A 25120-nucleotide genomic window follows, 5' to 3' on the forward strand; every position below is an offset into this window, starting at 1 on the left:
TAATGTTCTTTTGGAGGTTCCCTGCATTTCTGCTCTTTCCTATGGGGACATTTTAGACTTTCTTTTCCTCTGACCATTTTGAAAGCTGGATGTTCCTCTCATCTTTGAACTTCTCTACTTTCCATCCAGGCACTGATCATTTCACCTGCCAGGTAACTCTCTCAGCAACCCTCAAAGGGCAGATGGGATGGCTCAGACCAGTATTTACATATTTGACTTATTCCAGTGTACCTGAAATGCTGCTGCCAGGACACTCTTCTGCTGCATCAAGAACACAAAGGAAGAAAAGTGTCTGAGCTCCTTTCAGCTATATCCACTTAATCTGTACTTTTAATGGTGAAGAACTTAATATTCTTTGATTTGCAGCCTTTTTTCCCTTGACAGCTACTGATAGCCTGCAATAACTTGGGTGGTCCTCTTTCAGACTGCTCATTCCTCCTGATTTTAGAGAGAATTGTAGCGCTCAAGCTTGCTGAAAATTACTCAGTAAGGGATTTTACATGTTCGCCTCATTCAGCAAAAATAACTGTGGGTATAAACAGTTTTGACCTCACAGAGGTCAAACAGAGTTGAGTTTATTTACACCAGCTGAGCACCTGACTGAGCCTATCCAAACCTGACAGTGATCTCTTCCTTTCTCAGCTGTGATTAAAATATTTTCTGTCTTAACCAACCTTAAAGGCCTTAGAGGCCTGCTCTCTGCTCCATGCCTCAATGTGTCAACATTGCATTAGTTGTTTGTCATGCAAGACAAGTTGGGGTTTCTTCCAATTCAACAGGACTTTTGCTGATTAACAGTATCAGTGTTTTCAGATACTGCCAGCTACCATGATCTTGTTTGAAAAAGGTTGAGTATTTGGAAACTAAATGGAAGAAATATGAACAGAGGAGTGCATACAGGCCTGAAAACAGATTAAGAGTTAAAGCCTTTGAAACAGTACATGATTTTCCCTCCTTAATGTGAAAATGATGGCTATCATCTGGTTTGTAAATTCATATCAGATGAACATCTTGGAATAGTTAGAGCTAAAGAGCAGAAGATGTACAACTGAGTAGAAGGGAAAAATATAAACTACACTCTAAAGATAATGGCAGGGACTCACAAATACTTCATTAGATAGGGAAGGGATCCACAAATACTTCATTAGATAGGCTGTAGTACTTGATGTTAGCTGGGGAGCAAACCCTTCTACATTGGAGAAGGAGTTTCTCCTCTCCAAATTGTGGGGGCACCACGATATAAGAAAGACATTAAACTGTCGGAGAATATCCAAAGGAGGGCAGCCAGGATGGTGAAGGGCCTTGAGGGGAAGCCATCTGAGGAGCAGCTGAGGTCACTTGGTCTGTTCAGGCTGGAGAGGAGGAGGCTGAGGGAGATCTCATCAAAGAGTACAAGAGAGCGTTGTGAGGGAAAGAGGAGGGGCAGACACTGATCTCTGCTTTGTGGTGACCAGTGACAGCACCTGAGGGAATGACATGAAACTGTGTCAGAGGGGCTTAGGCTGGATGTTAGAAAAAGGCTCTTCTTCCAGAGGGTGCTTGGGTGCTGGAAGCACCAGGCCTGTCAGAGCTCAAGAAGCACTTGGATAATGCTCTCAGGCACATGGTATCATCCTTGGGGTGGTCCTGTGCAGGGCCAGCAGCTGCACTTTGATGAGCCCTATGGGTCTCCTCCAACTTCAGGATTTTCTATGATTCTATGAAATATGTCTCCTTAAAGTAATTTGGATGAAAGCTCTACACAACTCACTTCGGTGCTTATACTTCAACAGAATTTTATCTTTCTGACTTTGCATCTCTGTTGCCAGAACCCATTTCATCACTTCACATTAAGTGGAGGAATCAGGATCCTTGAGAGCTTAATGGCACAGAGAAGAAAGATGGCTTGGGACTACATCCATCATAACAGGGCAAGCAGCAATAATTAGGGTTAAACTGCAGAAGTGTCAAGGTGGGAGAAAGCTGGAACCAGAGGCGTTGATGAAATGCTGTTGTCGGCAGTTTTATAATGCCTTTGTGGCATGTGATTGAAAATTACTGTGCTTTCTAATAATCAGTGCAGCTAGGTTTAAAATGCCTTGTTTAAATAACCATTTTGGAAAGAGTCCCTACTGTTTTCTGCACTAGAAAATTTCAGGTTTCCTAGTCTCAGGCATGCTTTTCCTGGTTGCCCAGGCATTTGAGGAAGGACTCACTGTTCCTACCAGGTCTCTCACCCTCCTCGCAGGCTGCTAGGCAGCACACATAACCCACCATCAATCCCAAGAGTACACTCACCAGGAGCTAATGTTTTAGAGAGCTGGGCAAAATAAAAAAAAAAAATCAAAATATGTCTGGATTATCAGCAGGAACAAATCCATGTATTTCCCTAGTTATCAACAGAGCGATGTTGATTTATACCAGCTGCAGATGTGACCTGGGTCACAACTCTCTGCTTCATCTCCCGTGCTGGGTGATGCTTGGAGGCCTTTTGCTCAAGTCTCATGGCTCAGGACCCCTCACTGAGCTGGGCCCCACATGTTTACTGAGCACTGTACATTTTACCCTCACATGCTCACTGTGCTGAGCCTGTCCCACGGGGTCACAGCACGTCACAGCTGAAACGCTGGCCAGTAATGGGAAGTGGCACTGTGCATCCGGGAGCAACAAAAGGAAAATGTTGAAAAAGTGACTTTTTTCACATTTCCCAGTCTGTGATGTGTAAAGTCAGAGTGTGCCAGAACACTGTGTCCAGAGAAGAGCTTCTTCTGCCCTCTTCATGCCAGATTGCACTGGGGGACTCAAAAAGGCTTCTAAAGCAAATAAACTGGGAGCAGGGGACTTCTCCGCTCTTAATCTTACTGTTTAGAATTAAAAACAAAGGAGAAGCAAAGGGTGTTCTTCCTTCTCTCATCTACCCCTCAACCACAGCCAGATCCATTTATAGTCTTGTGCACCTCTTTCAGTCTGGCTGAAATAAGTGGATTTTCAGAGACAGGGTATTTCCCTTCCCTGCAGCATTGCTGTAGGAGTCTGTCCCTGCTTGTTACTGGAGAAATTTTATAGCCCTGCAAGTTGAGTCAACAGTCTTTACCCAAGTGTGGAAAAAAACACCCTTGTTTTTTTAGCCCTGGGATGCTCATCTCTCAGCCCTGGGTAATTTGGATTAGTTGTTACTCATGCAAACAGTGCCGCTTTAGTTTAGTTTGATCTTATTTCCACCCAGAAAAGAGTTTGGGGGCCTCAGAAGTGTGCTGAGAGCCTTCTACTCCCAACGAGCTCCTTCTATCACTACTCTGTAAATTCAAACATCTCCTTTAAAATCAGAGCAAAAGCAGAGTCCCAGTGTTCCTGTGAGCCACAGTTATTATGGCAAAAGCCTTCCAGAAATACCCTTTCAGATGTTGAGCAGAAGAAAAACTACCAAGGTCACCTCTGGCTTGATCTTGGCGTGTGCTGCACATTCCTCATTTCTCTAAACTCTGGCAAGGGCATTAGCATCCCTTTAGAGGTGTGTGCTCTTGCTTGGAACAGAAAGCAGCTCTTCCAAAACCTGGTTGTGGGCTTGTCCCTGCCAGGTGAAGTTAATTGTGCTAAGGAAAACTCATTTTATCTCTTAAGCCTTGTCTGAACAGACTTCAGGCCACAGAACTCGGTGGCTCCAGGACCTCAGGTGGCTCCTGGTGTCCCAGCACAGGTCAGGAGTGGAGTCACTGGGGGAGAGCTGGCACGTTAATTAATAAGGCAAGGATGTGGTGCTTTATGAAGGAATACAGTGCTTTCTCTGCTTTCAGAAAACTTTCAGCCAAGGTAAGGCACCTTCCTAGAAAACAAGCTGTATTTTCCAAATGATGTAGAAATCCCTGGGGGAGTTTTTCTGCCCTGCACCATGCAGAAGATCAGGTGGGATTATTACAGTGATCCCGCTGGCCTCAACATCTGTCAAAGTTTGCTGCAGCTCCTTTGAATAGTTACTCTGCTTAGTAGGAGGTGACTTTTTTTTTTTTTTCTGTTGGCATGTTATCAGAGGAGATCACACTAATTGTGTATTTATCTAGAATTATAGTTATGAATCCACTCTAATAAGGCAGTAATTCATATCTTGAGTGATTTATGGCCTGAGCCTGCAAGCCCTCTGAATCCTTTGACTCCACTGGGATTTCCTAAGGCAAGGTCATTGCAGAATTGTGCTTCTTTTTGCTGCTGATACCCTGATGGTGTGGAACCAGCACCTTCACAGCGCCGCTTATTTGTTAGCATTTATACAAAACAAGCAGACCCAGAATAAATAACTATTTGTATACTATTTTATTATTCACGTCATTTAACAGCTCCCAAAGTCCTCTCCTGCCTTCCTCTGCTGGGGTACTTAGGTGATTTGGGAGGAGTTTTAGGAGGCAATTCTTCTTCACCCTGGAACTTCTGCAGTTAAAATTCATTTAGCTCCGACAAAGGAGAGTAAAAAAGTGTGTTTATAGTCCCTGTGAAGTAATTTTAACCTAGGACTCAAAAGACAAAGACTGTTGTTGAATAGCAATGTTTATTTAGCATTTTAACATTTAAATCTTGCTCTGTTTGGATGTCTTTCCTTTTGAACTGGAAGCATAAGTTTCACTGTTTGCCTGCAAAACTTTGTTTTTCATCTCACACCGAATCCCCAGAAAATCCTCAAATATTCTTGTAAATCTCAAAGATACTGAGGAGTTAGCCCCCCTTCCTCCCCATTTAGACCTTTGAAGGCTGGTGTGACTAGAATGATTTTGGAGTTATAGTTCAGAGTCGGAATAAAAAATGAAGGGAAGCATTTTGCAATACCGTTGCTTGTACAATAACTAATTACTTATGGATTTTAGGTCACATTTGAAAAAGACAAATACTGAAATAAATGGATAATCACTTGGAGCGACCATTAACAGTTTGTTTAAGCACTTTGGGTTGAAATCAGCTCGGTGTCACAGCAGAGCAGTGCGTGCATCAGTGCCTGGTTGTGCCAGTGCCTGTGGGAGCCAAACTGGATCCTCTGCAGGACCAGGAACACTTGGAGCTCTGGATGTGCCCTGCACTGGGGGCTTGGTTGGGCCTTTGCTGGACCATGCTGGTGGGAAGAGTTAACCAAGCAAAACCTGACCAGTTCTGACACCCAGTGAGATAGAAAAGAAATCTTAGGGTTTTGAGGCCAGATGCTGCCCTCCACTGTGATGTTTAACAGAAAAAATGAGGAAATGTGCTGGCAGATTTGTGGTGATCTAAAACATCAGAAGACTTCAGAAGAGAGGGATGAAAATACAATTAGTGACCTGTATATGGTGGGATGATTTTAAACTTTAGATGTAGCCTGCATGTGTATTAAAATTGTTACCTGTCATATGAATGTAATGCAGAAAACTAATTCCTTTATTGCATATTTTAATATGGTGTCTTAAACTCATTAATTGCCTTTTTTACCTTTGCAGCTGGAATCATCAATAATTTTGCTAAGGAGGTGTGTTATGATGCATTCAGCATAAACTTCAGGCTTTGGAAACCTGGGGAACTGGCTTTTAGCTGGTAAACATTTTGCTCTTCAGCTTCTCTCCCTTCCCATGGGGTTTGAGATAGGAAACCTCACTTCAGTTTCTTCCCTGTGAATTTTGGAGAATCCTTCCAGCCACACACATATCCCACAATGTCTGGCTGTTCCCCATTCCTTCAGAGATGACAGAAGGCTCAGCTTTCTCCCCAAAAGGAGAAAACTCTCAGCTTGGCACCAGATAGCCTCTCTGAAATGTTCATCTTCTTGGAAAGGCAGTGTCAGATACCTTGGGAATGCTGGTTTAGGGCTCCAGAAAAGATTTTTGTCCTCAAGGGTCATTGCTAACTTACCTCATAAATATATGTGAGCCAGCAAGATGGGACAAAAGTACCCAAAAGACCCAAATTCATCCCAAACATCTTCAGATCACGAGGAGCAGTCAGGGACAGGGGTGGGAGCATCTGGAAATAACATCATTCCTAAGGGAAAGTGTTCCATTTTAATTAATTGTATCCCTTTTATCCATGACAGTGTAATTGCATTTTGCTTAACTAAGTCTTTTTAATTGGTGCTGGGCATGAATGATAAGCAAAGCTATGCCACTCCTAGCTAGCTGTCACAGGCAGCTCTTTCAGGGCAGGGCAGGATGCTTGGGGGACTTTGAAGCTGGGGTGGAACAGCTGGAGCTGGGCATTTGGGAGGGAGGGACAGGGTGTGGCCCCCCAAACCAGCCTACAAACCTCAGGGCCACCCTTTCTGTGGGCGCAAAAGGAGTTTTTATTGCTCACCAGCCACCCCGTGGTGACTTGTGGCACTCTTCCTGCCCCAGTGGGCCTTCTCCTAGACTAGAGAAGTGAACATGTGGGGCAGGAGTGCCCTCCAGACCTGCTGCACAGGGATCCCAGTGCTGAGCTTCAGGCTCCAAATGCCCCTGCTGGCACCTGTGTCCTGCCCCACAGGGGTGAGGCTGGGGATGAGCTGTGCAGCTCCAAGGATGAGCTCCCTCCAAGGGGACACTGCTGGCAAAATCTGAGGGTTTGCCTTAAAAACTGTATTTCTAGCTGTTAAGGAGTGGGGAGCAAGACCTGTAAAGGTGTCACAGCTGCCCAGCAGTTTCTGACAAACTGTCAGGTGCAAGAGGCTGTGCCACAGAGACCTAAACCCACCTGCTATTATGTTGCAAAATCCTTTTCTTGGTTGACTGGTTGACCCTGCTGCAGTTGCTGAGGAGTGAAACCAGCACAGGCTGCCTCATTCCCTCAAACCAAGCGCCCCACTCTCAGGTGTGTGCTGTCAGGTGTTCCACAGGACAAAATACATTTTAGTCCTTTCCTATGACACAGGTGGAACATCACAGGCACCCTCTGCATGCATCTCCAGGCCTTTGTGCCCTCTCACTCCTGGGATCACAGAATCATGGAATGTTTGGGCTTGGAAAAGACCTTAAAGGTCATCTAATTTCAAATCCCTGGGCAGGGACAACTTTCACTTGACCAGATGTTCAAAGCCCTGTCCAATATGGCCTTGAACACTTCCAGGGATGGGGCATCCATGGCTGTTTGTGGGCAGCCCGTGCCAGTGCCTCACCACCCTCACTATAAAGAAGTATATATAATATATAATATATAATATATAATATATAATATATAATATATAATATATATCAAAAAGTATATATATGTATTAAAATATATATAATATATTTTATGTATTATATACAATATATATAAATATATATATTATATATTAAATATATATTATATATTTAATAGGTGTGTATATATATATATAATAAGTGTATATATATATATATATATATATATATATATATATATATATAAAAAGTGAAGAATTATATATATACACTATATATAAAGTAAAGAATTTTCCCCTGACAGATTATCTACACCTAATCTCTTTTAGTTTAAGGCTTTTCCCTCTTGTCCTATCACTACATGCCCTTGACAGAACCCCTCTCCAGCTCTCCTGCAGGTACTTGGAAGGCGCTCTCAGAGCTCTCTGTTCTCCAGACTGAACAGCCCCGACTCTCTCAGCCTGCCTTGCAGGGAGAGGCGCTCCCCCCTCGGAGCATCTCCGCGGCCGCCCTGGCTGCTCCCGCCGGTCGCTGTCGCTCCAGGCGGGGTCTCGGGGGAGCGGAGCCGAGCGGGGTGCGCGGGATGTCCGCGGGGGAAGGCAGCGGGGGCGCGGGGCAGCCCCGGGCCGGAGCCGCGGGTCCCCACAGCGGCCCTTGAGCTCCCCTTAGTGCCGGCAAGGAGCATCGGAGAGCGGCGGCTCCGCGGCGGCACCGGCAGGGCGCGGGAGGCGCCCGCGGCTCAGCCCGCAGCTCCCGCCGCATCCCGCCGCGATGGCTCCGGCGCCTGTCCTCGCACGGACACCTTTATTTGTCCAAACTGCATCAATCCCGTGCGATACGGGAAAGCCCAGTTCAGTATTTTCTCCCTAATATCTACAGGTGTATGTGTGTATAATTTTATTTCTTTGTGTATAATTTTATTTATTTATCTATTCGAGCATTTATTTATTTATTTATTTATCCATTTATTTATCTATTTATTTATTTATATTTAACGCCAGTTGATAGCTTATTCATGCTTTGCTGTATTTTTTTATTTCTCATCATTTTGTTTTACTGGAACATCTAATTTCTAAAGGCACGAAAAGCTTCGCTTTATACACCAGGTAAGTAAGGGGTATTGCTACTGGAGACAGGTTAGGAAATGCTGACAGAGAAGGCAAGAGACTTAGCCAAGGTTAAAAATAAGTGTTGTGCTAAAGCAGGGTAGTGTGGCACCTAGATCCCAGGCACTTTTTTTTGCACTTTAATGTGTGACCAGCGTAGTTGCTGAACAACACTTATATTTGCATGCCAGAGAGATCACCTGAGGATTTCTGAGCATCTGCTGTCTTGGGTGCATGCACTTCTCTGGTGGTTTTAAGCTCAGGTTCACAACTGTAGCATGATGAAGATGGGCTATCCGGCTCAGCTGCAGTAAGTGCAGGTTTCTGCACACTGATCCTATTCTCTTACTGCACTGAGCTCATGTGGACCATCACCTCCCCTGTGGACTTAGAGGTCACACACGTGTGAGCTCCTGCAGATGAGCTGATGTCAGGTAGCTGGAAAAGCTGTGAACTGGCTCACATGCCTGAGCTCCAATTGTTTTGTGACAGCTGGGATGTTTCAGGTTACCTGTGGGTCTTGCAACTGTTATTGATTTGTGAAAAATTCAGCTTTCTTTGTCAATATTTCTATGACCTGGTAAAGAGGCACAGAAGCACAGCCTGATGAAATTGGGTTTGCATCATGAAGAGGAGCTCCATGGAGGGCAGAGGCAGAGGCAGCTCCCAGGACAGACTCGATGTCCCATCAAGAACATTCCACCCCAACATCCTCATTGTGGCTGCAGTTATTTTCACCCCAGTTGCGCTTTCTACAGTCCGTAATTGACATTTCACTCCCTGTGCAAGTCACATCATCAAGCCAAATTTGTCCGGTACCTTTGGAAGATTAAACAAACAAACAGACAAAAAACTGTTGGATGGGATGGGAGAGAGAGGAATATGCCTTTTTTCCTGAAGAGAGCCCTGTGGACAGTGGGTGTGTGATGGGTTGTGTGGTTGGTTTGTTGGAAATGAAGCACTTGGGCACAGTTCACGCAGCCCTTGACACGCAGCTCATCCCAAGAGGAACGAGGAGATGGTGGCCTTGCTGTGGTGCTTTCTGTGTGTGTGTGAGCCCCATGGCAGGCCGGGGGGGGGGGTGTGGACTCACCTGCTGGGGCTGTGAAGAAGGAGACAGCCCGGCTGAACCCCAGCATGCGGCAGACGACGCCGGCCTCGCGCAGGGACCAGCCGTCGTCGCAGATGGTTCCCCAGGACCCTCCGTGGAAGATCTCCACACGGCCCCTCCTGCCTCCACCCGCGATTCGTATGTAATTGACAAGGCCAGCTGAGAATTCAGAGGAGAAAATAACTCCATGGGTCATGCAGGCATAAGGAAAAAGGCACTGACAGACAGAAGTGTGACCACCAAACCAGAGGGATGTTCCCGTCCCCAGGGTGGGACCAGAGGTTTGTGGTGGCTCAAATACAAACAATTCAAGAGCCCTCCTGCATTTAGACACACCAGGCTGCAGCTCAGAGCACAGACTCCTTGGCTTAACCAGCATGAGCAGAGGGGCTATTTTGGTCCTGATCTCAGGTAGCTCTGATACCAGAAGGCAAATGAGAAAGGAAGTAAAATCCAGTACCTTGTCCTTTTTCCCCTTTGCTCCCTTTCAGTCCTGGGGAACCTGTTTCAAATTAGAAAAGCAAACATTTGACAGTTGCTTGTGGAAAAATCTGGTTGTTTTCTAGTTCTGAATACTTATGTGAGTTAGAGATGTCCAGGCTCCTCCCCTTGTAGAAAATGAACAACCTGAAGTGACCAAGGGTATTTAAAAGAAACATGGCAGGAAAAGTAGAGTAACATACAGCAAAATATTCCCAATGTGCAACCCAAGAAAAGGGCCACTTTCAAAATGCCATATATTCATTCACTTATGGGAAATGTATCTCATTCCCATTGTTACCTGTAAAATGACATCTCTGACAGACTTTGGGATCTCCAGAAGCAGGCATGGTGTCTCCCAAAGTGCTTGCAGGAAGACCTGCATCCTGGGATTTGATCTCCAGGGAGAGCAGAAAGGTGCTCTCAGCACTCCTCCACATTTCTGTGGAGCATCTTGGTCTTGAGGGTAGGGGTGTTTGAAAGAACCCATTGAGCTCTTCTCCCCAGAGCTACCTCCAGAAAGCACTCATTGCTCTCTCCTTCTGGGACCAGGAGAGGAGATGCACCCAGAGCATGGAGCCAGCCCAGTTACACTTGCTCCATCGTCCAGATGCAAAGCTCCAGAGGAGGAATGCATGGAGCAGTCCTACACAGAACCTAGTTTATTTTATTTCTGAGGATTCTGTGTGAACAATTAAAAGAAAAAAGCATCTGGAGCACTGTTTGTTTTTCATGGGCTGTGGTAACAACCATTTGTTTTTTCCTTTTTATTACTACAGGTCTTATGTTTTTTTGAAACATTCTGTGATTGGAAGGGAGGGGGTTAAGGATGGAGAGCAGCTGTAGTGTTGGCCCTTTTGAACAACTTTTGTGTCCTACAGTTAGCAAGGTGTAGTTAAATAGCCTCACTGTTAGGTGTTTCCAACAGCTTCACTACTGCATGTTCCTGAGTGTTTACATGGGATTTATCCCAGGCACAGGGTGTCTCTGATGTCTCTGGACAAAGCAAAGAGGAACATGGGCTGTTCCAGTTTTCTGTGAAATCAGGGATTTGAGAAAACCTAATGCCTCTGTGTTCTTGCATGTCTTTTGACACAGCTCCCAGGGTGTACAGCTGACACCCTGCACATTCCTTTGCCAGGAAGGCTGATCTGCAGCCCCAAACCCAAATGTGCCACCAGCTCCACAGACCCTGTGGAAAGAGCCTTACCAGTAAATCCAGTCTCTCCCTTGGCTCCTTTTAGTCCTGGTTCTCCTTTCTGACCCTTAGAGCCATAATCCCCCTTGGATCCTTTTTGACCAGCTGGGCCTGGGGTGCCTGGGTGGGAAGCAAAAAGTCATTGCCTTTGTCCCTTCCCAGGGAAAGGACATGACAAACCTTTCACATTGATGCAGAACAGTGGAAAGTGGCACCTAAAGTGCTTTGCATCATCATCTCTGTATCAGAATAAATCATGCTGTAAGAGTTTACCTGCTGGGCCCTGGTCTCCCTTTGCTCCCTTCTGCCCTGGAGGTCCTAAGATCATAAAAACAAACAAACAAACAAACAAATAAATAAACAAACATATAATAATGAGACTGATGTTTATACATTTATGAAAGATTATGCAAATTAGTATTTACAATTGATTTTAACTCATCTAGTTTTGGTGTCTACACTATAAGCATCTATTTCTGAATCAGGTGTCTTATCTCACATCGTGATCGGTGCAGTCCATGTCAAACAAGAAAATACAGGCAGTGGAGAAACATCTTCTCCTGAAGTTCATCTTAAACTGCTTCTTTGTTTGTACATTTTCAATTTATACCAAAATTCAGGCCCCATCACCCCTCACACACATTACAGATGGCAGAACCAAGCCTCTGGTGAGCAGTCAGCCCCAGCAGCCTGGCAGAGCCCCAGGTGTGCCATGGCATCCTAGGATGCACTGGGGGTCCAAGAAGAAAACTCAAGAGGTCTGCTCTTGGTGGTGTAGTTCCCTTTGTGATGTCTGCCTGATGTGTGTTGTGGACCCAAAACCTGTTTTATTCTCCTTTACCTGCTATTCCTTGTTCTCCCTGTGCACCTTTGAGTCCAGCAATGCCTTGTGCTCCTAAAATCAAAAAGAAATCAGTAAAGATGAACCCATCACGCAAAGTGAGGCCAGAGTAGGAGGGCAATGAGTTGTAGCTTTGAGCAGGGCTGTACCTGGGCTGCCTTTGGGGCCCTGGTCCCCCTTTTCCCCTTTCTGACCAGGTCTGCCTTCAGGGCCAGGACTTCCAGGAGGTCCAAGCTGTCCAGCTGCACCTTGAGGTTGAGTGAAAGCAGCATAAAATGAAATGTCACACAACACATGGAGATCAAAAGACAGACAGCTCAATCACCAGCCCTTGCACACTGAGCTGAGCCTTGTGAAGGCAAAACAAACACTGGCTGTCTCCAAATTGCAATCCTGGCAGTGCTAATCTTAGCGATGCAGCCAGGGGTGATCTGGAGTGAAGGGCTGCATGGAACCAGGTCCTGGCTGACTGCCAGCCTTGAAATGCACAAGTTCTTCCCAAAAGAGCAGCCAATTTCTGCCCCTGTGTGTGCACAGGTGCCAGGAAGGAGGCCACGGCCCTTCTTTCCCTCTCAGTCTCCTGCACAGGGAGTGGGGCCCACAAGAGACAGCCAAGGCTGCTGGATGAGTTTGGATGACATTGAAATGTTGGCACGGTTTCTTCATCTAATCACCATCTTCTCTTACCCATGCTGGGATCTAGACCAGCTGCAGCTTTCCTTGTCATGAAACACCACATTAAAGAGATCGGAATGATGCCTCCACAAGAAATGGCACCCTCTGCACAGCTTACCTGCCTCTCCTTTCTGCCCAGGCAGTCCAGGCTTCCCGGGGCTCCCTGCAAGGACACCCTGGCATCAGTGCAGAGCAGCCCCTCGGTGGGGCAGCCCTGCACCCTGTCCCACTGTGCCCTCTGCACTTACCCTGGGCACCTGGCGCTCCTGGCAATCCCTGCTCACCCTTAGGACCCATGATTCCTGGGAATCCGGGGTCTCCCTTCTCGCCCTTGTCACCTTTCTGTCCTTGGGGACCTAGCAAACAGCACAGCACATACATGCAATTTAAAGCAAAAACCAACAGATTTGTTGTCTCTGCAGCGTGTGGAGCACCTCTGTCTGGCTACATCAGCAGCAAGGTTTGGCCTCACGCCTGTGTTTGCCATTCAGTGACACCATATTGTCACCATGAAGCTGCAGGAGGACAGAGCTGGCCTGTCTGATCCACCTCTGGCCCTGTCAGCCTCCCTGGCCAGATGTTTTTCTGGCCTGCTGTTAAAGGATTGCCATGACAACTCCCCAATCTATTCCCCAAACTATCCCTCCTGCTGGAATGTTTTCTCCTCCGGTTAAATATCCCTTACTGCATCTGAATGCTTCCCTTCTTCCAGACACAGCGGAGATACAGAGCAGCACATTCCACTCCTGTTCTTCCAGAGAGTTCTGTCATCTCCCCTTAACCTTGCCTGCTCTGAACAGGTGATCAGCATGCTCCAAAAGAGCTGAGTTACTTGAAAGTGCCTCATTTGAAGACTTCTCCTTCATCTTTCTGCTCTAGAATTATCCCAAAGTCCTTGCCTTTTGGTATTCCTCCTACCATCACTCTTCTGTCCTGGAGCATCCTGTGCTAATGAGAGCATTGGGGCATTCCGGAGCTGATGGAAGATCTGAGGGAGCTCTTATCAACATGTCCAGCTGTCCTGCCTGCTCTGCACCACACACATCACCTGCTTTCTTTTCCTCTCCTGTTTTCAGCCCATGTGAGACCCCTGAGGAACAGCTATCCATAATTCATGCTACATGGGACAAACATGTGGCATAGCTCTTCTTCTTCAGGTGTACAAAGCCAGGCTTATGTAAGATGCTCATAAAGCTCTCAGAAAGGTGTTCCACTAAAATGAGGATTAACATCCACATGCTTGTGCATATAAATTATATTGTATTACTTTATACCATAGAAATCCTACTGCAAACATCACTGCTTTAATCTAGGGTAGGCTGATAATTGAATATCTGTGGCTTTCATTAGACAAAGGTCACTCTGTAAAGAGACTTCTGTGGTGCAGAACCAACATTTTGCATGGCCTCTTCCCCCAGCCCTCCTCTGGGGGATTTGCTGAAGCATGACATGAAATTAAACCCCTTCAGATCAGGTCAAGTGTCCTGTTCATCCAGCTCCCTCACTGTCTAGCAAACCTCAGGACTGCTTGGATTTTTATGAATACTGACCAATGAAAACTTCCCCTGGTGTTTTATGTAGAATGAGTTTAATAAGAAATATGTGTGAGAACATTAAAAATATTAAGATAGTGCAGAAGTCTTACCTGCAAGCCCCATCTCTCCTTTTTCTCCTTTCACTCCTGGACCACCACTTGGGCCAGCAGGGCCAGGAGCTCCCTTGCTGCCCTTCTCCCCCTGGGCTCCATCTGTGCCTGCAGGGACAACACCATTTACTGATGCTTCCTGGGGTGCCACTGTAGTCAGTGCCAGCAGCAGGACACCCACCACAGCTGTGACTTGAGCCAAACTCCACTCTCTGTGCACTTGAGAGCGGTGCTGGTGACAGTGGGAAATTGCCCCACAGTGACTGTTGCACACTGACTTTTAAAATAAGATTTTTTTTTCCAGCTAAGTTTTGCTTTTGCTCACATTAGCTTTACATAGGCTTATTTCCTTCAGCTCCAATGACATTCTTACTCACTTACACCTTGGCTGAGGACAAGATTGCTCATAAAATCATCCATAAAGCCACTTTATGTTCATCCACAGAAGTAATTCAGGTGTCAAAAAAGCCTTACCTCGGTCTCCCTTTGTCCCTGGTGGTCCCCGTAACCCTGGGATGTAAAATACATACATCAGCTGACACACATCATCTATTCACAGTAATGGCCAAGAAGAAGAGACAATTTTTTAAATCATCCTTTGCTCACATGATTTCAGTCACCAGTGAGGCCAATCTTCAGCTGGCAGGGGCCAGAACAACCACTTGAGTAAAGTCCTTGGAGCTGAGCTGAGTGCTCAGCTGGGCAGGGGCCAGCTTGTCCTCCTGCCAAGGCAGCTCATGGGGACCACTGGGGAGATCTTTCATGAAAATGCACTGAACAATTGGGCTCTGATGTGTAATAACATTGCTTGGCAGGAGGTGCTCTTTCAACGTCCTAAGTGTAGCCAGGAACATATGAAAACACAATTTTTAATTTTTTTTTTCCCTTCAGAAAATCTCATCAGTGTAGCCAAGAAGTAGGGATGGATGAGTTACAGACCCGACCTAACAAGGGTTGCATCTTAGATCATCATCACAGGATCATGGAAACTGCTGCCTGGCCCAAACTCTGCTCCAAGCAGAGCCAGCATTAGATCAGGACCTGCTGCATCCTCACAGTCTGGAGATGTTTACCTCCTGTGGTGGTTCTACCAAACCCCCAGGCACCCAGGGCAGCAGCTTGTGCAGGGCTGGGGAGGGCAGAGCTCGCACCCAGCTCGTTCCTGAGCCTGTGCCAATGCTTTCCTAGGGACAGGGTGGGCATGGACCTCTGTGGGAGCCCTTGGGCTGGCCCAGGCTCCTGGAGGAGCAGTGGAAAGCCTCCACACAGGCTTTACACCTGCTCTTTACAGCAGGTCTCCTCATGAGATTGGGTGTCTGCACGCTGGGTAGGGCCCGGGTCTGGAGGCTGAAATCCCAAATCCTCACTTAAGGTCTCTTAGACGAAATAAAGAAGAAGAGGGAAAGAGGAGAAGTTGTGGCTCAGTTACCAACATACCTGGTACTCCAGGATCTCCTTTGCGTCCAGGAGGCCCTGAAATAAATATTGAATGGGTATTTTTCAGTAGTCAGTGAGGAGCCCAGCAGAATGGGATTGAGGTGTGGGCTGGAGACACAACCCTTCTGGAGGGCACCTAGAGCCCAAACCTACAAGTCACAGGAGGGAAGAGGAGCCCAGAGCTGTGTGTGCAGCTGCAAGGGGACCTGGGGGTTTGCACAGAGGTGCTCCCTTGTGACCGTGTTCACAGGGGGTTTGGGATGAGGGAAGAGACGAGGATCTGACTCCATGTTTCAGAAGGCTTGATTTATTATTTTATGATATATATTATATTAAAACTATACTAAAAGAATAGAAGAAAGGATTTCATCAGAAGGCTAGCTAAGAATAGAACAAGAAAGAATGATAACAAAGGCTTGTGGCTCGGACTCTCTGTCCAAGCCAGCTGACCATGACTGGCCATTAATTAGAAACAACCACATGAGACCAATCACAGATCCACCTGTTGCATTCCACAGCAGCAGATAACCATTGTTTACATTTTGTTCCTGAAGCCTCTCAGCTTCTCAAGAAGAAAAATCCTAAAAAAAAGATTTTTCATAAAAGATGTCTGTGACACTCCCTGGTCTGGAGTAGACTCCCATCCTGGGCATGGGGGCATCACTAACTGGCAGGGAGATTGAATCTTGCCCTAGTTATTGCATCATCTAAACTGGGTTTTCAGCTCCACTAATGCTGCAGAGCCAGCATGGAGAGCCATACCTGCAACCAGGGTGATGTTGCTCATCCTCATCATCAGGTTTGCATTGTTGCTTTTAATTATGGTGATTTCCTCTTCTAAGCTTCTCCTCCAGCTTGCTTCTTGTCCCATGAGAAAGTTCTTCCAAGTGGGGCTTCTCGACAAGGCCAGATGGCTGGCAGAGGAACGCTGCAGAATCTCTTCTGTATAGGAGGCATTTTGCTCCTGAAGTTCCAATATCTCTCTCTGCATCTTAAACACTGAGGAAACAAAAAGCCCATGCAGTGGATACTCTCTGCCCGCTCCGGCTGGGAAATGGGTGTTTGGCAGAGCAGCTCCCCAGCACCTGGGGGGGACAGGGGGGATAAAGACCACCCCTGTTTGACCCGGGGAGGTGGTTTTTGTGTGCCAGCCCCTGCTGCAGCCAGGAGTGCAGCTGGGAGTGCTTTTGCAGATGCAAAGCACACACACGGGCTGGGGAATCGCTCCTGCAGCCGCTGCTTTGCCCGCCGGTGTTGGAGGAGCCTCTCGCTCCCTCAGAGGTTTCAGACCTGTGTGCTCATTCCCCCGTGCCCCCAGGATCACCCAGCAGAGCTCTCCTGTGATGCCCAGCCCTTGGGGAGGCTGTGGCCTTACCTTTGTACATGAGCAGCCCCTGGCCGGCCGTCAGCAGCAGCAGGTAGAGGCTCAGCGCTGTCCGAGTGCAGCATGTGGATGCCTTTTTCTGGCTCCGAGGCTCTAAAAACCAAGAGAGGAAGGGTAGACACTCTCCCACATTTCTGCCCTACAGGCTCTGCGTGCTTGCAGCCTCTCCAGGCTTTCCAGAGGTGTGGAGCTGCGAGGTCCCTCTGTGTGAGCAAGGCATGCTGCCTTCCTCTGCCCCAGGCTTTGCACTGCAATCTGCTTGGCCATCCCTTCCTTTGCTAATTTAACCAGCTCAGCTCCATCAAGACTTAATCCAATGTGAGTGTGGTGATTTCTCCCTTTCTGCACCAATAAACTCCCCGTTTCCATGATTTTTACTTGTCCCAGGCTGCCTTTCAGAGGACTGCTCAAAGCAATCCCTTCTCCATCCTGAGCACTGCATACGTGTGATTCCAACAGTGATGCATGTATGCATCAAAACAAATGAAAAATCCATAGTAAGCTGATCTGCAGAACAAATTGAAACAAGTCATAAGATGTAAAATCAATCATTACCAGCAAGTGCAAAGGAAATAAATGGCTTTGTTGAATTTTGGCCTTCAGGGAGGAAAAAAAGTATTTCAGAAGCATTGGTAACTACGTCAGACATCCAGTAAGTTACCCTCAATTGAGGTCTTTATTTTTTTTCAAAGTAATGTAATCAGGAGTTTAAAGTCTTAGTATTAAAAGAGTACAATATTTTAATTGGTTTTACTATAGAATGGCTTAGTCAGCAATGAAGCTTTTATATTCAGCTGAAAATTCATGAACTTACATTTTTTTATTGAGTCTGGTGATTTTAGTATCTTAACTATTACACATGAAAGTCTTACTCAAGAAAATTAGACATTTTCTAAGACAGGAAAATAACTGATTTTTTCTGATGCTCAGCATCAGTTTTTTGCTATAAAAGGATAGCTTGACATACTTCTACTTTTAAATGCCAGTTAATTTACTAGCAAAATTGCTGCGAAAAGCATTTAGTATTTCATTTTTATATGTTATTTTAGACCAGATAAAATCCATATAAATCCATTGAACAAAAAGAAATCTTACCACTTATCTGAAAGGTTGTGATAGCAGGTGAGGCAAACCCAATCTTTTCTGAAATACTGAAAGAGTTCATATCACTCGAATTTCTGTCTTCCCCGTGTTTGTCTGTAATTTTCATCACAAATTTCTTGTGGCTATCATAAAGCCATGGACAATAAAGAACTGGAGGCACTTCCCCTCTTCCTCCTGATTTGATATGCTTTCTGATATGCATTTCCTATCTGCTCAGCTTTTATAGACTGCTGAGAACTCTGATGTGGTAATTTGAACAGTTCCTCAAAAAATCCCACAGCTGAGATGCTGAGATGCTCTTGTGTGCTCAATTGGAGTCCAGCATCTCTGCATTGTGGCAGAGTTAGGCATGAGATGGACATTTTGTTTCTAACACAAGCAATCCTCCTCAGGTAGCCCAGAAGATTCCATGTTCAATGTTGGCTTGGCCATCTCTCTCCTGGGAGGGGAGGCTGAGGACTTTGTCACAGTGAAACTCTCAGTAATGTGCACCACGGTGACCCCTCAGTGGCTGTGTGTGACTCGAGTGCAAGGAGGGAAAGGATCAGGAGGATCCTAAAAACAAGTGAATGATGGTGGGATGGGGGATGCTGAAACCCAAATGGGTTTGGGATGATATGGAGAAGAGGCACTTGCAGCCTCCTTGAAAAGGTCTCTCCAGCTCCTGCTTCCTCCCTGATGAGTTTTTCACACCCACAGACACAATTCCTACTTCTTCACCATTTCATTGCTCTCATCCTGTCAAACTCCCCCTGGCATTTGGCATTCTGACATCTCCATTTGTGCTGGGTTTGACTTCTGCAAAGCAAAGCGACTCACCCGGGCCCGCAGGCAGGAGCTGTTGGTAGGAGCTGGGCAGAGCCCTCCTCATCCACGCTGCCAGCACCACGTCCTGCCCTCTGCGAGGAGCAAGGCAGTCACTGTCACACCTCCTGGTCCTGGGCTGCAGGTCTGGGTCCATCCCCGGGGCCGTGTCCGCACCTGGGGCCGTGTCCATCCCCGGGGCCGTGTCCATCCCCGGGGCTGTGTCCATCCCTGATGCTGTGTCCATCCCTGGCTCCTCACTGCTCTGCTTGGCCATGGAGTGAAGTGTGGCAGAGCTTCAGGTAGGGCTGAGCTGGAGATCCTCACCCTGACGGTGCAGAGTGAAGCCCTCTGTTGTGCACCTGATGCACAAATCTCTGAAAGACTTAGACCACGAATACGTGGGGATTTTTGAATCTGCTTCTGTGTTCTCCTTTCAAATATGCTTGTGCAGCTGTGACCTGGTTTGTACCCGAGAGGGAGGAAGAGAAATCCTTCATTTTTAAACATTCTGCTACACTCTGTGTAGGAATTTTGATAATTTGCTTCCTTGTGAAGGTCTCAGATATCCCCTTGAGTTAGGGAGGCTCTAGAGGTTACCACCAATCAGCTGAGCCACAGAAAATGCCTGTGCAACATCTCCCATCACGGCATCACCTCCTCACTGGAGTAAGGGCTCAAATCCAGCCCATTTCTGATGGTTCTGGTGGTTCAGTTGACCACTCTGCACAAGCCTGGAGCCATCTACTCTTGCTGGGTGATGAGCTGGGAATGACTGTGCTTGTGCTGCCAAGTGGGTGTTTATAGGGATGGATGTGATTCAGGTGCATGCAGAGAGCAGATTTACAGCAGAGAGGCTTTTAATAATACTTCTAGTAGAATCCATTTCATTTCAAAGTATTAAAAATAAGCTGGCAGATGTAGTTCTCGAAAGCCTGCTTAAAGACAAAAGGTGCAATGAGATCTTTGTGCCCTCCTTCCCTGAGAAAGGAGCTCAAGGATAAGTTTTCACATGATTCATGGTCATGCTGTGGCCGTGCCACTCTCAGTGGCCCAGTTGGCATGGGTGTGAAACAGAGGTAGATTCCATTAATTTGACAGCCCTGAACTGCAGTGTTTTGGGTTTCGAAGTCCAATCCTCCACTTTTGGGGGGAAAGTCATGAGCTGCAGTTGGCTACCCAGCTGGTGAAACCTTCATTTCTATTTGATGCAGGCTCATGCAGTTCTGCAAGCTGCCACATTCTCATAGCTTGGCCGGGCATTTAGCTGCCTGGGAGGTTGTGGTGCATTTCTGTCTGGATGTCAGCCTCTGCAAACAGGCAGCAGATTTCCCATGCATGAGGTGCAGAGGGTCTGGGCCACGCCCTTGTGCCAGAGCTGTGTCCCAACATGCTGGCTCAGCCTCTGTGCGCGCTCCCGTCCTGCTTTCTGCTGCCTTTCATTTCTCACTGCACCATCACTGGCTGCAGCAATAGGTCAGCTCTGATTTTGCAATCAGGAGAGGAAAAAAGAAAAGAAACTGCTGATTCAGGGCAGTCTCCCTAGGTTGATGTTCTGCTGAAGCAATGAGGCTATTTATGGAATAACAGATTATGGGACATTATGGGACACATATGCTGGGCCAACAGCCTTACCCTTTGGGCTGTTTGTGAGAAAGCTCTGGTCCCTCTCCTCCTGCTGCTCATCCTGCCTCCCCTGACACTCAAGGAAGAGCTTGTAGTCCTCCAGCTCATCCCTTTCCTTCCTACATTCATACAGATGATGCTCCTCATGTTCTCACTCTAAGTGTGCACCAGCATGTGAACCAAGTTTTACAAACTGACCACAGCTCCTCAAAGTCACGGGCCTGGGGGAACTGCTGCTAATGGGAAAAGGAAGTGGCCTGGAAGTGGCTGGTGGTGCAAAAAAGTCCCTGGCCATGCCCACCACCTTTCTCATCTTCCATCACTGCTGTCCTCTGCAGGCATTTGCCACCCCCAAGAGCTCATGGCAAAGCAAAGGGACGCAGCACCAAACTCCAGCCTGGCAGTAGCTGAACACATCAGCATCCTCCCAGCAGTGATTCTGCCAGGGAGCTTGGGCAGACATCAGCCTCCTCAGGATAGCCATTTATCCTGAAAAAACTGAAGCTGTGCTTCTTTAAAGACTTTTTTTCCCCCTCACATGAGAAGATATCCTAGCTCAGAGGTGTTTCTCCATTTACCCACAAGCTGGTAATTTTTCCAAACTCATCTATTTGATTGCAGACTGTCTTAGGCATAAATGTGCAGCATTCAGGAGGCTTTCACTCCTCTCCAAGGAAGTGTGTGGCATAGAGGGCCAACACGGGGTAGGTTGGTGCAGGAATCTTCACCATTTCTGCTGTTGCCTCTAGACTGAAGTGAGGGCCAGGAAAGGTGACCGTCTGCCCCTTTTCCTGATACCTGAACCCATGATTCTGCAGATGGGCTTCAAAACATCACAAAGTAATCCTGCCACAGAAAAAAACAAGTAACTGTGGTTTGACCTGTGACACATCCCATACATGTCCACCACAAAGCCAGCAATGACCATAGCTGTACAACTGCCTCATCACAACCTTGCTAGTAGACTAGCTTGGTTCTTTTTTCCTATTTTACCTGATTTTTCAGTCTTTTGTCTTTTTGCAGTGAGCCAGTTTGATGAATTTTGACATAGCAGTTCTTGTGGTGGATTTACTCCAGCCATCAGCCAAACAGCCACCCAAATATTCTCTCAGTCCTCTTTTGCAAAGGATGGGGAGAAAATGGAAGGTGAGAAGACTTGTGAGTTGATCTAATGACAGTTTAATAGGGAAAGCAAAAGATGCATTTGCAAGCAAAGCAGAAAGAGGAACTCATTCTCTACTTCCCATGAGCAGGCAGATCAACATCTTCTTTTGGGAATTGGGGCCTCAGCGTGCACGATGGCTTTTTGGGCTGACAAATACACAAACCACAAACCTCTCCCTTCCTCCTTCCTGCCCTGAACTTCTAATCTCTGAGTTTGACATCATACGGTGCAGAACATCCCTGGGCTCGGTTTGGGTCACAACCCTGGCTGTGTCCCTTCCCAATCTCTTGCCCAACCCCAGCCTGCTCCCAGGCTCAGTTTTGTACAAGCTCTGCCCACCAATACCAAAAAACATCCATGTCAGCAACAAAACATCCGTGTTAGCAGCACTGGCTGAGCCCCAGAGCCAAGGCACAGCATCATACTGTGTTGGGGTGCTGTGGGGAATTATTCCTCCATTCCTGTCAGACCCAGCAGAGCTCTCAGTGGACAGTGTTTATCCTAAAATGCCTTGTTCTCCCCGAGGAAGGAGCGAGGACTGTGATGCCTGTGGACATCAGGAGGCACTGCTGAATCCCGGGAAGGCCAAGGCAGGCTGTGGGTGATTTGCTCACCTGTAGGTCATGGAGGTACCACATCTGGGATCTCCCCTGTGAGTGTCCGACGGACTGCCCAGCTCAGCTTTGGTCAACATCCCCTGAAAAAGAGTGTATCCAGCTCTAAGGGCAAGAAATGGTGCAATAATTGGAGATTTTCTGTGCAGAAGAGAGGCTGAGGCCTATACACAAGTTCTAATGCCAGGGCGTTAAAGCAAACCCCAAGTCTGGACCCATATGGAAGCAGAGGCCTCGTTGTGGAGCTCCCCACATCCCTGCAGAGCCAGACCTGTGCTCGGGGGGTCTGGCTGTGCAGTAGCACCTGGGCTCTTCTGGGACTGTGGAGAAGCACTTGTGCTAAAGCAATAAAACCCCCAGCACAGCCTGGCTGACATTTCTCCTTTCTAGCTTGATGTGTTGCTTGGCTTTGTTGTAGAGATTGAAAACAGATTTTCTTTCCCTTCTATGAGTTATGTTAATTTGTGTTTCATCAGAACTTGCCTCTTCTCCTCCTTTCCTTTTTTTTTTCCCCTCCTTTAGGCTGGATCCAGCTGCACCATGAATTCAAGGAACCACCTGCAAAATATTTTAATGAGTTCAACCTGCTCTTTGAGGTGAATTAATACCAGGGCAGCCTCTGCAGCACAGTGAAATAGTCGGGCTTGGCTAAGCAGGCCACCCTCAAAGCTGAAAAATATGTTCTGCAAGGCTGATGTGCCTGACAGGCAAGTTTGATTTCAAGGTCCTCGTGCAACATCTTCCTCCTCACCTCAAAGGCAGTTGTCCCTTGTTCAGGTAAGAGCTGATCCCAGGGACTGGTGAAACAGGGGGGATAATGAGACATCACAAAAGCACATGGGGGGTGTGTTAGGTCTGTTAATGGTGTGCTACAAGCAGCACAATTATGCTGAAGGGTGGGGATCTCCCAGGGCTGCTCTGCATTTGGCAGCTCAGTTCTGGAGGGAGAGATCAGCTGCTCCCTAAGCTCCTCTTTTCTGGAATGCTTTGCTTCATCACATGCTCTCCACAAGGCCAAAAAGATTTCTCTAAGCACAGCTCAGAGTGTAGCCACATTCCCACTTTCCTCATCTCCTGGGCTTTTAAAATTCAAGGTTCATTTTTAATTTGCTAAGCAGCTATTAACCATATCAAATGATGCTGCAGGTGCTGTTGTGGTCCTTTCTGCCCCACAACCAACCCAACCAAGCAATAAGGTCATTAACTTGCCCTGATGTTTTTTTCAGGAAAGTCTCTGGGATTATGTGAGGCTCAGGGTCATGGTATTTTTAGATATTAAACTAGTCAGGTAGTCAGCACGTTGTTCAGAAGGACATTCTTAAAGAGGTTTATTATTGAGTATTGTCCTTGCACTGGGGCACATCCCAGTTAATTGCCTGCACATCAATGTGTTGCTCTGGATTTATCTCAGGGTAAACACATTAAGGAGTTGATACTTGGGCTTCCACTAAAGGACACCACGGGATGGTTTGTCTCTGATAAGCTTTCTGGCACAAATTCCCATGTCCTGAATGCTACTGGCAAACACTCCAGCTTGAAAATCCATTAACCTGTAACCACCCCATGCCCCTCATTCAGTGGATGTGGACAGCAAACATGTGTGTGAGCAGCTTTATACACAGACTTGAGACCATCCCTGACTGCATATTTCCATACAGAATTAACTCAAAGCAACTGTCCTGTAAAACATGTGTGCATTAAAGCCCAGACCCTGAAAATGCTCCAGCCTCCTCTCTCCAGGCTCCTTCCCTGCCTCTCAGCTTTCTGCTGTCCCTAGAGAGCAGCAGCCATCTCTGCTGTTCAAATCATCCCCTGTAATTGCTCTGGTGACACTGGGTGCTTCAGAGACCTGGAGTCATGACTTTTCCCCTTGAATTTCCTTGCTTCATCTGTTGCCCTCTGTTCTGACATCCCTTTGCTGTCCTTTTGTACACCTTCCCTGGGTACTGGCGGGACAGCACAGCTCCTGTCTGCTCAGCACAGCTCCATTCCCTTCTGGTGACTCTCCTGCTTGCCTGTGACAGCCACGTGTGCCTGAGCTTGCTCAATCTCCTGCCAGGAACTGATAAACTCGGGTGTGAAACTTCCAGCATCAGCACATGGGGGGAAAGCAGCAGAAAAGGAAAAGGTGCCTTTGTTGGGAGCTTCATTGCCACCCTCCAAGGCACAGCACCCACCAGAAACCACAGCCAGCTTGCAATCTCTGCGTTGCTCCCCACAGATCCCACCTTCAGACCAGCAAGGGTTGATTCCCCCTTAACCCAAGCCAATAACTGATTGATTCTTCTCCATTATGGCCTTTAGCAATGGTAACAAATTCTTGATTAATTCTTTTCATTCTCCACTGTTTCTCAGCGTGAAGGCGTTTGTCTCAGGAGGTGTCTCAGGGAAAGGGAACAAGAAACTGGTGAAAAATGGCAGGAGTGGGTTGAAGCCCCCATCAGGTGCAGCAGAGTCTCTCATCAAGGTGGTGAGGGGCTGGGAATGGGTTGGTGTCCCCGGCGCTAGGTGTGAGGCTGGATCCTGTCCAGTCCCACTGCAGCACCCATGTGTTAGGGCTGGAGTGTGTGTGGAGCCTTTGGACTCACCCTGTGCTTAAAGGCAGGAGTCATTGCTGCTTCTTCCCATGCAGAAACAAAACCAGAGCCCTGGCTCAATGCTCTCCTCAGAGCATCTCCCAAAGTGAGATGGTGCCAGTAGCAACAGTGGCTTAAGGTGGTGTAAAAAGAGCAAAAATAATTACTTTTTGTTTTCGTGCTTTCAGATGTTTTATTTCTTTCTAAGAAACTGAGTGCAAGTGTCCAAACGCCTGGAGAGCTGCACGATGCTCAGATCTTGCCAGTGG

General features: G+C 47.0%; 1 protein-coding gene across 1 annotated transcript; it reads right to left on the reverse strand.

The window, feature by feature from the left end:
* Positions 1-8816: 8816 nt before the first annotated feature.
* On the reverse strand, positions 8817-19147 carry MARCO (macrophage receptor with collagenous structure). The gene is made up of 15 exons (XM_058028216.1): positions 18886-19147; positions 16954-17055; positions 16341-16577; positions 15579-15614; positions 14616-14651; positions 14142-14249; positions 12745-12852; positions 12615-12659; positions 11971-12069; positions 11822-11875; positions 11254-11298; positions 10993-11100; positions 9763-9804; positions 9285-9461; positions 8817-9010 (listed from the first exon to the last, which is right to left on the reverse strand). Exons 1-15 carry the CDS (start codon positions 19145-19147, stop codon positions 8880-8882), a joined length of 1590 nt encoding a protein of 529 aa, XP_057884199.1. The 3' UTR covers positions 8817-8879.
* Positions 19148-25120: the final 5973 nt, after the last annotated feature.

This window comes from Melospiza georgiana, chromosome 7 (genome assembly GCF_028018845.1).
Source record: "Melospiza georgiana isolate bMelGeo1 chromosome 7, bMelGeo1.pri, whole genome shotgun sequence".
Lineage (NCBI taxonomy): Eukaryota > Metazoa > Chordata > Aves > Passeriformes > Passerellidae > Melospiza > Melospiza georgiana.